General features: G+C 46.7%; 1 protein-coding gene across 3 annotated transcripts in view; it reads left to right on the top strand.

Annotated features, from left to right (window-relative positions):
• Positions 1-319: 319 nt before the first annotated feature.
• kirrel1b (kirre like nephrin family adhesion molecule 1b) overlaps positions 320-15,000 on the top strand; it is a 61,357-nt gene continuing 46,676 nt past the window's right edge. For all 3 annotated transcript variants that reach the window (XM_081722831.1, XM_035528434.2, XM_035528433.2), the window contains exon 1: positions 320-672. In XM_081722831.1, the coding sequence (XP_081578957.1) occupies positions 621-672 (52 nt within the window). In that variant the 5' untranslated portion in view covers positions 320-620. The remainder of the gene's footprint in view (positions 673-15,000) is intronic.

The following is a 15,000-nucleotide window of genomic DNA, read 5'->3' as shown; positions in this document are numbered from 1 at the left end:
AACTCAGTTCGTTCTCCAGTTTCTTAATATCAACGCTGGCTGTAGATACAATAGCTACTCTAGGCAGCACCGTCCTTCACACATAGGCACGTCGTTTCCAGTAAACGTTAAGCATATTTATCGCTCATATTCCTGCTCTGACATTGAGAGGCACCAAAGGACGGCATGCAGTACCGCGCGCCGCCACTAGCGAGTTGACGGCGCTGTTACCTTTCGGAATAATGGAAAACTGCGTGAGAGAAAGAGACAGAGAGAGAGACAGTGAAAGAGAGAGGGAGAGAGAGAGAGAGAGAGAGAGAGAGAGAGAGAGAGAGAGAGAGAGAGAGAGAGAGAGAGAATATGCTCTGAGGAATTGTCTCGTTAATGAAGGAAAGGAACGAAACCGCGAGCACGCGAGCGACCGAAGCATAGGAGACTGCACGCGACACGTACAATGTGTAGAACGAGACGCGGCAGAATGGAACATCTGGCACGAGCAGCAGTGTGACGAGCTGGAGGATCCAACGTTACGGTCCCGGAGAGCCGCGTCTGACCCGATGAACTGATTCATTGATGCTTTCTCCACCAGCGGTGGAACGGACGCGTGCGACTGCACGGATTTGCACGCACGCCACTCAACCATGGCTTGGGTTTGGATATTAACTTTGGCCATCGGTATTAACGTGAACAAAGGTAAGAGACCCACGTGAGATCCCCTTTTCACGTCATACATAACATGTTTGCTGGCGTCCAAAATAACGCTTATTTCTGTCCTTTTTCTGTTTGTTTGTCATTAACACTCCTGGATTAAATTATGTTACGATCTTTTTCAGGCTGTAGCCATCCAACTATCATTCAGGCTATTATTTAGCTCAGACATAGTGTGTGTGTGTGTGTGTGTGTGTGTGTGTGTGTGTGTGTGTGTGTGTGTGTGTGTGTGTGTGTGTGTGTGTGTGACAGAGAGAACTTGTGCCCTGGCATATTATGACCTTTAATTCTATTCTGAATTCAAAGTGTAATCCGTTAATGAGAGTCTGTTTTAGATCCGCATTCCTAATGTCTTCCTCCGTTAATACACAGAGGATGAAGCACTGGGCGCGTTTGTGCGCGCTCGTCTCCAGCCACACCAGCGCGCGAAGCCCCCGTGACTCCGGGGGTAAAAGAGTCTCGTGCCGACTCACTGGGTCCCGCGCACGATTGTGCTTCGCGCGTGGTGGCCGAGGATCACGCCACCTCGAGCGCGGACTCGTGACAGTGATTTTACGAGTGAACACGTAGCAGGGGCGGCAGTCGCAGCTGCCTACGAGCTCTCGCGCCTCTGCGTTCGCGTGCAGTCGTCACGTCTCGTGTTGCACACCTTGCAGCTGGAGGAGCGCGGGACGCTATTGTACGCCGTCAGTGCGCAAACACGGTTTCCCCCCTACGGTGTGAGTAAGATGACGGCGCGTCAGATAACGCACGAATATCAGCCCCGTGCATGAGGTCCGCCTTTGTTTGCGAGTGTCGGAATGCCGTTCGCCTCGCCAAACGGAGCGTGTAGCGGCGGACAGGAAGCCGGGGCCGTAACAAAGGAGCACTTGTTGGGCGGAGGACGTCTGCTGGTTCTTTATTTCACGCGCCTTAATGAAATGTTCCGGTGAGCGAGCGCACCTCTGTGAACATGTGTGACACGACTGCACCTGTTTACTACGACCGTTCCTCCCTCGAGCAGTGTCTTTGTGTCATCTGTGGGTAACAGTGCACCAGGCGTTTGCTAAGATCCTGATCCGCACACATACACACATTACAACACACATTGTGTTGATCTTGCATGGAATATCTCTTCCAAGAACATCACTAGAGATTGCTGGAGCACACAGAAGGTGTGATATTCCATGACCCACATTTGTGCCTCAGTAAATTGGAGAGTTTGAGGAGGTCCTGAGAAGGCTGAAGACAGAGTAAAAGACAGAGTAAAAATAGAGTAAAAATAGATTAGGTTCAAGCTTGTTTATAGAGCAGGTTCTACCGGCACCTCCCACAAAGGACAAGGAGGTGAGGTGAAGAGATTAGGAGTCAGATAGACCAACGTGTAATCTGACCCACGTCTGTTCTGACCCACGTCATCTGACCCACGTCTGTTCTGACCACATCTAATCTGACCCATGTCTGTTCTGACCACGTCTAATCTGACCCACGTCTGTTCTGACCACGTCTAATCTGACCCACGTCTAATCTGACCCACATCTGTTCTGACCACGTGTGTTCTGACCGCGTCTAATATGACCCACGTTTAATCTGACCCACATCTGTTCTGACCATGTCTAATCTGACCCATGTCTAATCTGACCCACGTCTGTTCTGACCACGTCTAATATGACCCACGTCTGATCTGACCACGTCTGTTCTGACCCACATCTAATCTGACCCACGTCTGTTCTGACCATGTCTAATCTGACCCACGTCTGTTCTGACCACGTCTAATATGACCCTCGTCTGATCTGACCACGTCTGTTCTGACCCACATCTAATCTGACCCACGTCTGTTCTGAGCATGTCTAATCTGACCCACGTCTGTTCTGACCACGTCTAATATGACCCATGTCTAATCTGACCCACGTCTGTTCTGACCACGTCTGTTCTGACCCACGTCTGTTCTGACCACGTCTAATCTGACCCACGTCTGTTCTGACCATGTCTAATCTGACCTACGTCTGTTCTGACCACGTCTAATATGACACACATCTAATATTACCCACGTCTGTTCTGACCACGTCTGTTCTGACCACATCTGTTCTGACCACGTCTAATCTGACCCACGTCTGTTCTGACCACGTCTAATATGACCCACGTCTAATCTGACCCACGTCTGTTCTGACCACGTCTGTTCTGACCTACATCTAATCTGACCCACGTCTGTTCTGACCATGTCTAATCTGACCCACGTCTAATATGACCCACGTCTATTCTGACCACGTCTAATATGACCCACGTCTGATCTGACCACGTCTGTTCTGACCCACATCTAATCTGACCCACATCTGTTCTGACCACGTCTAATATGACCCACGTCTAATCTGACCCATGTCTGTTCTGACCACGTCTAATATGACCCACGTCTAATCTGACCCACGTCTGTTCTGACCACGTCTAATATGACCCACGTCTGTTCTGACCACGTCTAATATGACCCACGTCTAATGTGACCCACATCTGTTCTGACCACGTCTAATATGACCCACGTCTAATATGACCCACGTCTGTTCTGACCATGTCTAATATGACCCATGTCTAATCTGACCCACGTCTGTTCTGACCACGTCTAATATGACCCACGTCTGTTCTGACCACGTCTAATATGACCCACGTCTGTTCTGACCACGTCTAATATGACCCACATCTAATGTGACCCACATCTGTTCTGACCACGTCTAATATGACCCATGTCTAATCTGACCCACGTCTGTTCTGACCACGTCTAATATGACCCACGTCTGTTCTGACCATGTCTAATCTGACCCACATCTAATCCGACCCACATCTGTTCTGACCACGTCTAATCTGACTGGTGTGTATATTCAGTGTTTTCTGGGGATTCGTCTCAGCGTTTGGCTAACTGACTGTTCTCTGTAGAACTGTCTGTATAGTAAAAAAGTGAGAGAATGTGAGACAGATGGCGTAGGAGGGATGGAGAGAGAGAGAGAGAGAGAGAGAGAGAGAGTAGTTGAAAGGAGGGGAATTCTGTGCCATGGAAGGAGTCAAATAGTTTGTGTAATGACGGACTGGGAGTGAGAGGAGCGTGAGGAAATGAGACACACCAGGATGGAGGGATGAGCAGACAGAGAGGAACAGCAGACGGCTGCTGAACAAGTGTGTCTGAGGCAGAGATGGCGTGATGGGCAGAGGGAGGAGAGGAGGGTGGGAAAACATTGCTTTCTTTTCATTAGTGCGCTGTTATTCTTTCATCTCTTCCTCTGTGGCCTGCAACGTAAGCACTGTTGTTTTAGCTCCGCCCACCAGCTCAAACGGGTCCAAATATACCAACTGGAACATGTCCGTGGCCATGAACTGGAATGGTTCAACATGCAGGTTGTGTAGTACCTTATGCCCAGTGCATTTACCAGTTACCGTGATAACACACTGATATTTTAACAGGGTTTGGAGTTTGAGGACCTGCAGAATAGCCAGTAATAACCTTTGTGTGTGTGTGTGTGTGTGTGTGTGTGTGTGTGTGTGTGCACTTGTGCGTGCGTGCTTGTGTGTGTGAGGACTATGTTTACATAAAAAATGGGACTCTATGATAGAAAGTAAGAATAAATCTAGATTATGTATGAGAGAATCTAGATTACGTATGAGAGACTCTATATTATGTATGACAGAATATAGATTATGAGAGAATCTAGATTGCGTGTGGGAGAATCTAGATTATGTATGAGAGAATCTAGATTGCGTGTGGGAGAATCTAGATTATGTATGAGAGAATCTAGATTGCGTGTAAGAGAATATAGATTATGTGTGGGAGAATCTAGATTGCGTGTGAGAGAATCTAGATTATGTATGAGAGAATCTAGATTGCGTGTGGGAGAATCTAGATTATGTATGAGAGAATCTAGATTGCGTGTAAGAGAATATAGATTATGTGTGGGAGAATCTAGATTGCGTGTGAGAGAATCTAGATTATGCATGAGAGAATCTAGATTGCATGAGAGAAGTTCAAGTTCAAAGAGGTTTTATTGTCATTTCAGATATATACAAGTACACAACAAAAACGAGACAATGTTCCTCCAGGACCATGGTGCAACACAAAACAACAGTGCAACAGACAACATGCTACACAAGTGCAAACAGTCCAATATAGTGCAAAAATGTCATTAAATAAACATTAAGTAAACAATAATAAATACAGAACAGGACAAATACAAAATGAGTAGACATTGCAATTATTTAGTGCAGTACACAGTACTGGGCATATGTAAAGTGAGTTGTGCATAGGAGTCAGTGACATGCTACCCTGAACATATCAGTCAGCAATAGCAGCCAGAACAGTTCAGAGTACAGTGCTGGTTTAGTACAGTAATCTAGCAGCAAGTAGGATAATGTGCAAGACTGCAACAGGAGTGCATAGTTTATTTGTGTGGGGTTTGACTTCAGCACTAGTCCGATGCAAAACAATGTGTGAGTGTGTATATGGATATATATGTATGTATGTATTGTGTGTGTGTGTGTGTGTGTGTGTGTGTGTGTGTGACTGTGTATAAGCATGTGTGTATGTGTGTGTGTATAAAAGTGCCCATGTTTGGAATCTGAATTGGAATTGGAGTTAGCCAGAGAATCTAGATTTTGTATGGGAGAATCTAGATTATGTATGAGAGAATCTAGGTTATGTATGGAAGAATCTAGATTTTGTATGGGAGAATCTAGATTATGTATGGGAGAATCTAGATTATGTATGAGAGAATCTAGATTATGTATGAGAGAATCTAGGTTATGTATGGAAGAATCTAGATTTTGTATGGGAGAATCTAGATTATGTATGAGAGAATCTAGATTATGTATGAGAGAATCTAGATTATGTATGGAAGAATCTAGATTTTGTATGGGAGAATCTAGATTATGTATGAGAGAATCTAGATTATGTATGAGAGAATCTAGGTTATGTATGGAAGAATCTAGATTTTGTATGGGAGAATCTAGATTATGTATGAGAGAATCTAGATTATGTATGAGAGAATCTAGGTTATGTATGGAAGAATCTAGATTTTGTATGGGAGAATCTAGATTATGTATGAGAGAATCTAGATTATGTATGAGAGAATCTAGATTATGTATGGGAGAAGCTTGTGTTTTAGGAGCCTGTAAAGGCATAGCTGCACTATGGTAACCAGGCGTAACTGGTGTAAATGGCTCCCAGACACCGGGTGTTAAAGCCTTACTGGGATTTTAGACAACTTTCACACTGGGTGGAATGGAATGTCCCTGCTGAGCTGGTGAGAGAAATCTGTGTTACAGCTGTCTGGTGTAGAAAGTTGTCTGGAGTGAAGCGGTGAGGTGAGATGTGAAAGAGAAAAAGTGACACTGGTAAAGCTGCCATGTTTACTGGATGAGCTGTGATGTTCAGGAACGCGGCTAGAGAACAGCTCACCTCAGGAGATAATGACTCTACACTGAGTTCACTGAGAGAGAGAGAGAGAGAGAGAGAGAGAGAGAGAGAGAGAGAGAGAGAGAGAGAGAGAAAGAGAGAGGGAGAGAGAGAGAGAGAGGGAGAGAGAGAGAGAGAGAGAGAGAGAGAGAGAGAGAGAGGGAGGGAGAGAGAGAGAGAGGGAGAGAGAGAGGGAGAGAGAGAGAGAGGGAGAGAGAGAGAGGGAGAGAGAGAGAGAGAGAGGGGAGAGAGAGAGAGAGAGAGAGAGAGGGAGAGAGAGAGAGAGAGAGAGAGAGAGAGAGAGGAGGGAATTAGAACATAAAAAATATAACACACCCCAAATTTAAAACACACGTCTAAAGTTCAAGTTTTCAACCTCAAGCAAAAACCCAAAGCAGTCAGGTATGTGTAGGGGTCAACAGAGGTCACAACCACCAGACAGTCGGGCTGGATACACACACTCTTTGAAGGATTCGATCTGAGTCATGAATAGAGTGTGCATGTGTGTTTACTCTTTACTCTTTATGCAATATGTGTGTTTGTTTTTTTGTTTTTTTGTTTTTTGTGTGTGTGTGTGTTTGTGTGTGTGTGTGTTTGTGTGTGTAATGTCTATATGTATGTAATGTGTATATGTGCATGTGTGGGTATGTGTATGTAATGCTTTGTTGATCTGTGTGGATCTCTTCATAGGATGATAATATAGATTCCTGAATTGTGAATTATTATTATTATTATTATTAGTTTTATTTGTTGAACCCCTTTCAAGGACTCAAAGATGCTTTACAGAAAAAGAAACGTGATTAGCAATATTAGGAAAAACTGTCAGAAAAAAATACTGTCAAAAAACCAAACCAGTAAAAAACAATAAAACCAACACTAAGTAGAAAACCACAGAGTGAACAACTGAGTTTTGAGTTGTGATATAAAACAGGAAACACTACACCTGCCAGTCATACAGTGACGAGGCATGACAAAGGAGGTCTGAATCTGCGTGAGCTGGAGATGAGGAAACCAGTAGCTCTCCAAGGTAGAGAGGAGCAGGTCCATAACGTGGTTTGGATGTGATGAGAATTCTGAACTGCATACGTGTTGTAACTGGAAGCCAGTGAGGCTTCGGAGAGGAGACTGGTCATACATGAGTGAGTTTAATATTGAAGTCACAAAGTAATGAAAACATGAACCAGTCTCTCAGTATCATGAACGCTGAGATAAACACAGCATTGAGCGATACGATGGTGGTAGAAGACAAATCTGTGACTGAACAGAAAGTGTGGGGTGACAGACAAACACGAGCAGTAGTGGAGGGAGTTCCTGTGAACGTATCTAGGTCAGGGGTCACAGTCTCAGCCAGAAAAGTCTTACACCCTATCAGCATGACCTCTGCTGTGTCAGCGTTCAACTGCAGAAAATGTGATAATGTGTAGGTTTAAAGTTCTGTAAAGGTTTTAGTAGGTTTGTGGGTAGGAAAATGGCGGTGCTTGAGTAGTGACATAGATCTTTGAATCACTTATGTAGAAGACCAACATTACAGGTTATAGATCCAAGGGGTAGCGTATAGATAGAAATAAAAGGGGACCTACAGCAGGACCTTGAGGCACACCGTGATAAACTGCAATAGTGTGAGGTTTTAATTTACCAACAGAACTGAAGTGCTGCGGCAGTGACGTGGACACCCAAGTAAGAGCCGAGACACAATAGTAAAATGTTACTGTTCTCGAATGTAGCAGGACGGTTTAAAATGAGTAGAATGTTAATGAGAGCAGTATGTGCAGGGTGGAGATCATGAGCGTCCCGTAAAGAGCCATTCTGTACTGTGATGCATGTGCGCCTGTCGTTGTGAAGTTACTATCTTTTCTAATACCTCAGCAAAGAGGGGCAGATTAGAGACGGGTTGGAATTGCCAAGGTCAGTGGTATCAAGGGTGGGTTTTGAAGAATTGGAGGAACTTGGAGGAACAGTGGCAGTTTTCAAAGTGTGCAGACCTTCAAGTTCGGTTTATTCGTCACATACATAGTCATACACAGTATAACACGCAGTGAAATGGTGGAGAGTGCTCTGTCCAAACTGAGGAAGAGAACCAGGGGTGCATAGAGAAATATATATATATGCAGATAAATATATATATTCTATGTATGTACAAAATATATTAACAATGTATGTACAATATATGTATATTATGATTATATACACAATGTACAATGTATATGGTTGAGTATATATATGCACAATCTACAGAATGTACAGATCCATTTTTGTATAATACCATATCTACAGTTGTTGTAACAGGTTAATTGAGTATAAATCTAAATCTATGTATACAGATGTACAGATATACAGTCATGTTACGTGGTGGTGGTGGTGGTCCCCACAGTTTATCAGTTTCCCTGATTCAGGGCCCGAATGGCCTGTGGGAAGAAGCTCCTCTTCAGCCTCTCTGTCTTGGCCTTCAGGGAGCGGAAGCGCCTCCCTGACCTCAACAGAGAGAAGAGTCTATTGTTGGGATGGGTGGGGTCCTTCACAGTTTTCCTGGCCTTGGTTTGGCACCGCTTGTAGTAGGTGGTCTGCAGGTCAGGAAGTTCCGAGTGAGTGATGCGCTCTGCTGAACGCACTACCCTTTGGAGTGCTTGTCTGTCCTGCTTGGTGCTATTCCCAAACCAGACTGTGATGTTCCCCGTGAGGATGCTCTCGATAGTGCAGGTGTAGAAGTTCCGCAGTACCTTGGAGGGCAGTCTGAAGTCCCTTAGGCGTCTGAGGTGGTAAAGACGCTGACGAGCCTTCTTTGCCAGGGAGCTGGTATGGTGGGACCAGGACAGGTCCTGCGAGATGTGAACACCAAGGTACCTGAAACTATCTACTCTCTCCACCGTGGTTCCACTGATCCTCACAGGTTGGTAGTGCCGCTCCTGCTTCTTGCTGCAATCCACGATCAGCTCCTTTGTCTTACTGACGTTTAGGAGGAGATTATTTTCCTGGCACCAGTTTTCCAGGTGTTTAATCTCCTCCAGGTAGGCCCTCTCGTCGTTGTCCGAGATCAGACCCACGACAACGGTGTCGTCAGCAAACTTGACAATGATGTTAGAGCTGGAAGTGGCTGTGCAGTCGTAGGTGTACAGTGAGTAGAGCAGGGGGCTTAGGACACAACCCTGAGGAGCTCCAGTGCTGAGGGTGAGGGTGGATGAGGCGCAGTTGCCCACCCGTACTGATTGTGGTCTGTCTGTTAGGAAGTTGGAGATCCAGTCGCACAGGGATGTATGCAGTCCTAGATCTCCCAACTTAGTAGTGAGTAGGGAGGGAATGATAATGTTAAATGCTGAACTGTAGTCGACAAATAGCATTTTAACATAATTTCCCCTCCCTTCGTCCAGGTGAGTCAGTGTAGTGTGGAGCATCGTCAGTGGAGCGGTTGTGGCGGTATGCAAATTGCAGTGTGTCCATGGAGGCTGGCAGTGAAGATGTGATGAAGTCTCTGACTAGCTTTTCAAAGCACTTCATCACGACTGAAGTGAGGGCGACAGGGCGGTAGTCATTGAGGTCGGAGGGTCGAGGTTTCTTCGGGACGTGGACGATGGTGGACCACTTGAAGCTGGACGGGATGATACCGAGCGTCAGGGAGAGATTGAAGATGTCGGTGAATACCGGGGCTAGCTGATCTGCGCAGGCTTTGACCTTCAGCGGAGACTAGAGAGCTGCGTTCTGCGTTCTGAAGACAGGAGTACAGGACAGGAAGATGAGCTTTAAGACGTGATTAAGGGGCCGGATGTACAGAGGAAGCTGATGGATTCCTGTATATCCAGGATGAGTGAGAGTACATCCGAGGAAGGAAACAGCTGCAGTGTCAGTGCAGGCTGACGGAGGCTAAACAGCGGAGGGAGATGGAGGCTCTGGGCACATAGAAAGAACTGAAGAAAACCTTCAAAGGCGTCTGATGGGGAAGAAGATGAGGATGAAGATGGAGATGAAGATGGAGATGAGGATGAAGATGGAGATGAAGATGAGGATGAAGATGGAGGTGAGGATGAAGATGAGGATGAAGATGGAGATGAAGATGGGGGATGAAGATGGAGATGAAGATGGGGGATGAAGATGAGGATGAAGATGGGGATGAAGATGAGGATTGAGATGGGGATGGAGATGAAGATGGAGATGAGGATGAAGATGAGGATGAAGATGAAGATGGGGATGAACAAGTTTGCTGACTGTTTTGAAATGTGTGTTGGGTTTGTTTACATCAGGAATGGTTGTGCATGGTGAGGTGGATGTGTGTAGGGTGTGTATGGTGTAGGGTGTGTGTTGGGTGTGGTGTGTGTTACATGTGTGTGGTGTGGTGTGTGTATGGTGTCTCAGTGGTTCAGGTCCTGGACTAGTAATCAGAAGGTTGTGCATGGTAAGGTGGATGTGTGTAGGGTGTGTATGGTGTAGGGGGTGTGTTTGGTGTGGTGTGTGTATGTGTGATGTGGTGTGTGTATGGTGTAGGGTGTGTGGTGTGTGTTACATGTGTGTGGTGTGGTGTGTGTATGGTGTCTCAGTGGTTCAGGTACTGGACTAGTAATCAGAAGGTTGTGCATTGTGAGATGGATGTGTGTAGGGTGTGGGTGTGTGTTTGTGTGTATGTGTGGTGTCTCAGTGGTTCAGATACTGGACTAGTAATCAGAAGGTTACCAGTTGAAGTTCCACCACTGCTGGATTTCCACTGTTGGGCCCCTGAACAAAACCCTTAACCCTCATTTACTCAAGTTGAGTTCAATCAGAATTGTAAGTCACTTTGGATATCAGATCAGATAAATGCTATAAAAATGCTATAAAAGTATCAGATAAATGCTATAAATGTAAGATGTGAACTGTGAGGCTGGTTGTTTTGTCTACGTGTTCCAGATGTCTGCTGGTGGCGTTGGTGTCTCTGAGCTCGGGGGGGGGGCTGTATGTGTGGAGGGAAGGGCACTGGATATCAGGGGAGCAAACACATTCAAAGTGAGAAATGTCTCTTAAAGCTGGAAACTAAATGTTACAGCAGGAAGAAACAGATGATGAAGTCCGATATGAGAGTTTTCATGCATTGTTTTGGCACTGGAGCATCAAACCTAAATTCGATGATCTTGTGATTAGACACCACCGACATAAAACCTGAAGGATGAGTGATGTTGCGCCAGTAGTGCAGACATCGTCATGAAAGTGTTTGTGCGTGTGAGAGGGAAAATCACAACAGTCCAGAAGTTCTGCCATCCCAGAGCAGTGTGGAGAACTCATATGAACATTTAGCTCTGCAAGCGGCAGGACTTTAGGACAGATGGGAAATGCTGAAGCAAGTTCACTACACTGTGACTTAGGTGGTCTGTAGATCAATAACTACAGAAGTGCTAAGAAACCTAGTAGCTAGAAATTCAAACCTAATGTCTAGAAAACTGACACTAGAAACAGACTAATCCTTGAAGTGTTCCCTAGGTTTAGAGAGGCATTTGTACCCAGAAGGAGAAGTTCAGTCCCTTGAAGTTCAGTGGTGGTGGTGGTTGGGTGGTGTTCAGTTGTTTGGTTGCTGCCAGGTTTCACAGATGAAAAGAATGTCCAAGTCATTAATTAAAGGACTGAACCAAACCGGCTTGAACCAAACCGGCTTGTTTGTGAGTGATTGGTTTTCACGCTGACGGTGTGGTTAGCTAGAGATCTTTCGCTCTGTTGGCTGAATGTAAGAGGGCGGCTGAGCAAGTTCCAGAGTGACGTGGTGATCACAGTCATCAACAGGTAGAGCTCCTGTCTGGGTCCATGTGTTTACCAGGATGAAGCCAGTTTCTGCTCAGAGGTGAGGACCAGCAGCACTGAAACAGAGTCTTGTCTGGAGAGGACAGGAGGCACTGTGACTGGCGGTCCTGAAGCCCGTGCAGGCGGTGCTAACGTTAGCTAACATAGCTAACACAGGCAGTGCTTGTAACACTGTTGGCAGGACAGTCAGAATCTGAAAACTGGCAAAGCTAGTGAGGACGAGGTCACTTCTTCTGTTGCCGTTAGCGACTGGTGTGGACCTGTGCACTGACGTTCTCTCTGGCGTGCCAAGCGGTGCAGGCCGGTGTGTTGTGTGCATAGCCTGCGGCTGGTCAGATCTGTAAAAGTGCAGCAGTCCCGTGACAACAGTCATCGCTCACATGCACCAACAGGTAAGTAGAACACAGGTGTTCACCATCCCTGCAAAGACACACACACACACACACACACAGAAATACACATTCATGCACACAAACATACATGCATTCACGCGCACACACACACACACACACAGAAATACACATTCATGCAGACAAACATACATGCATTCACGCACACACACACACACACAGGAAGGGGGACATCTACAGGTCTACAGTGATATCTTTTGCTTTGTCATCTGCATGCAGTCTAATGAAATGATTCATTTGTCTCAGTGGTTTCTCTAATCTCTCAGTCCCTTCACCACGCAGTGTGTAGTGTACGTGGGCTAATGGTGGCTAGGTGGTGTTTAGTAGGGTGGTGGTGGCGGTGTTGGTTGGGTGGTGTTTACTGGGGTGGTGTTGGTTGGGTGGTGTGTAATGGCGTAATAGTGGTTGGGTGGTGTTTAGTAGGGTGGTGGTCGTTGGGTGGTGTTTAGTAGGGTGGTGGCAGTTGCGTGGTGTTTAGTAGGGTGATAGTGGTAATTATCAATTTTTGCTTATTTTTTCCCCCCACTCTTCCATATTTAATTTTTATATATATATATATATATATATATATATATATATATATATATATATATATATATATATATATATATATAGTTTTAAATACATCTGTTTCTATAGCAACAGTTTAAGCAGAGGTTTTTGAGGGAGGGAGATATGGGGAGAAGTGGGGGGAGCACAGCAGAGAGGGTTGCCATAGCAACGGATCAGCGAAGGACGGCTGGATTGGGTGGCATCGCATAGAAATGCAGGAGTGGTTTAAAAATGGGGACAGCAGACTGCTGGATGTCCTCACACTACGTCCTCCCACTACAGTCTGAGAAACACAGCCACACTACGGTCTGAGACACACAGCCACACTACGGTCTGAGACACACAGCCACACTACGGTCTGAGACACACAGTCACACTATGGTCTGAGAAACACAGCCGGTCTGAGAAACACTACGGTCTGAGACACACAGCCACACTATGGTCTGAGACACACAGCCACACTACGGTCTGAGACACACAGCCACACTACGGTCTGAGAAACACAGCCACACTACGGTCTGAGACACACAGCCACACTACGGTCTGAGACACACAGCCACACTACGGTCTGAGACACACAGCCACACTACGGTCTGAGACACACAGCCACACTACGGTCTGAGACACACAGCCACACTACGGTCTGAGAAACAGCCACACTACGGTCTGAGACACACAGCCACACTACGGTCTGAGAAACAGCCACACTACGGTCTGAGACACACAGCCACACTATGGTCTGAGACACACAGCCACACTATGGTCTAAGACAGTCACACTACGGTGTGAGACACACAGCCACACTACGGTCTGAGACAGTCACACTACGGTCTGAGACACACAGCCACACTACGGTCTGAGACACACAGTCACACTACGGTCTGAGACAGTCACACTACGGTCTGAGACAGTCACACTACGATCTGAGACACACAGTCACACTACGATCTGAGACACACAGTCACACTACGGTCTGAGACACACAGTCACACTACGGTCTAAGACAGCCACACTACGGTCTGAGAAACACAGCCAAACTACGGTCTGAGACACACAGCCACACTACGGTCTGAGACACACAGCCACACTACGGTCTGAGAAACAGCCACACTACGGTCTGAGACACACAGCCACACTATGGTCTGAGACACACAGCCACACTACGGTCTAAGACAGTCACACTACGGTCTGAGACACACAGCCACACTACGGTCTGAGACAGTCACACTACGGTCTGAGACACACAGCCACACTACGGTCTGAGACACACAGTCACACTACGGTCTGAGACACACAGTCACACTACGGTCTAAGACAGCCACACTATGGTCTGAGAAACACAGCCACACTACGGTCTGAGACAGTCACACTACGGTCTGAGACACACAGCCACACTACGGTCTGAGACACAGTCACACTACGGTCTGAGACAGTCACACTACGGTCTGAGACAGTCACACTACGGTCTGAGACACACAGTCACACTACGGTCTGAGATCCTGATCCAGCTCAGTCCAGCACTACCAATGGCATGTATCAGGCGTCGGGTGTGGACTACATGCAGGGATGAGAGGGGTGGGAATTTGCGCGGACAGCGCTCACTGGTGCGCTGAGTCAGGTCATTGGGCCAAGGGCCGATTCGAATTCTTCCTTGGGTTTCGCGGATGAGAGATCGGCGCAGAAGCTCCGAATGCTTAGCCTGCTCCAAGCGCTACGTTAAGCTTCACACTCCCTTTGTGAACCAGCTGTCTCATAAACACCACGAGGAAGAGCGGCCAGACGACTCTCTCCTCATCCTCGGGAACAAGCCCTTTAAAGCTGAGAGAGGGCTCACAGCAGCGCTGGGTGCCCTGCGTAGCTGGGACAGGGTCACACCTGTTATTAACAACTTATGAAACAAAGGCGGGTCCTTCTTCTGCCTTGCCGATATAAAGCAGAACCAGTCTCCAAAAAGCCCCTACTTCCAAAACCCCTCCCTCAAAGCCCCTCCCTCTACTCACATGCCCCACCTTCTCTGTGCCGTGTGCACGGGCAGACAGGACTGCCCCAATGTGGAGCAGCTTCCAGAACAGGCAGTCAAGCCACACCAAGCTGAAGTCTTTAGTGGCTAAATACAGTACTTAAAGCAAGTCAGAGAGAGAGAGCGTCGTTGTCATAGAGACAGTGTCGTTGTCACGGGAGCAGCGT

The sequence above is a fragment of the Electrophorus electricus genome, chromosome 11 (genome assembly GCF_041902795.1).
Source record: "Electrophorus electricus isolate QZ-2024a chromosome 11, ASM4190279v1, whole genome shotgun sequence".
In the NCBI taxonomy this organism is placed as follows: Eukaryota; Metazoa; Chordata; class Actinopteri; order Gymnotiformes; family Gymnotidae; genus Electrophorus; species Electrophorus electricus.
Note: the sequence above shows the minus strand (reverse complement) of the source record. Positions and strands in the feature narration are given on the sequence as shown.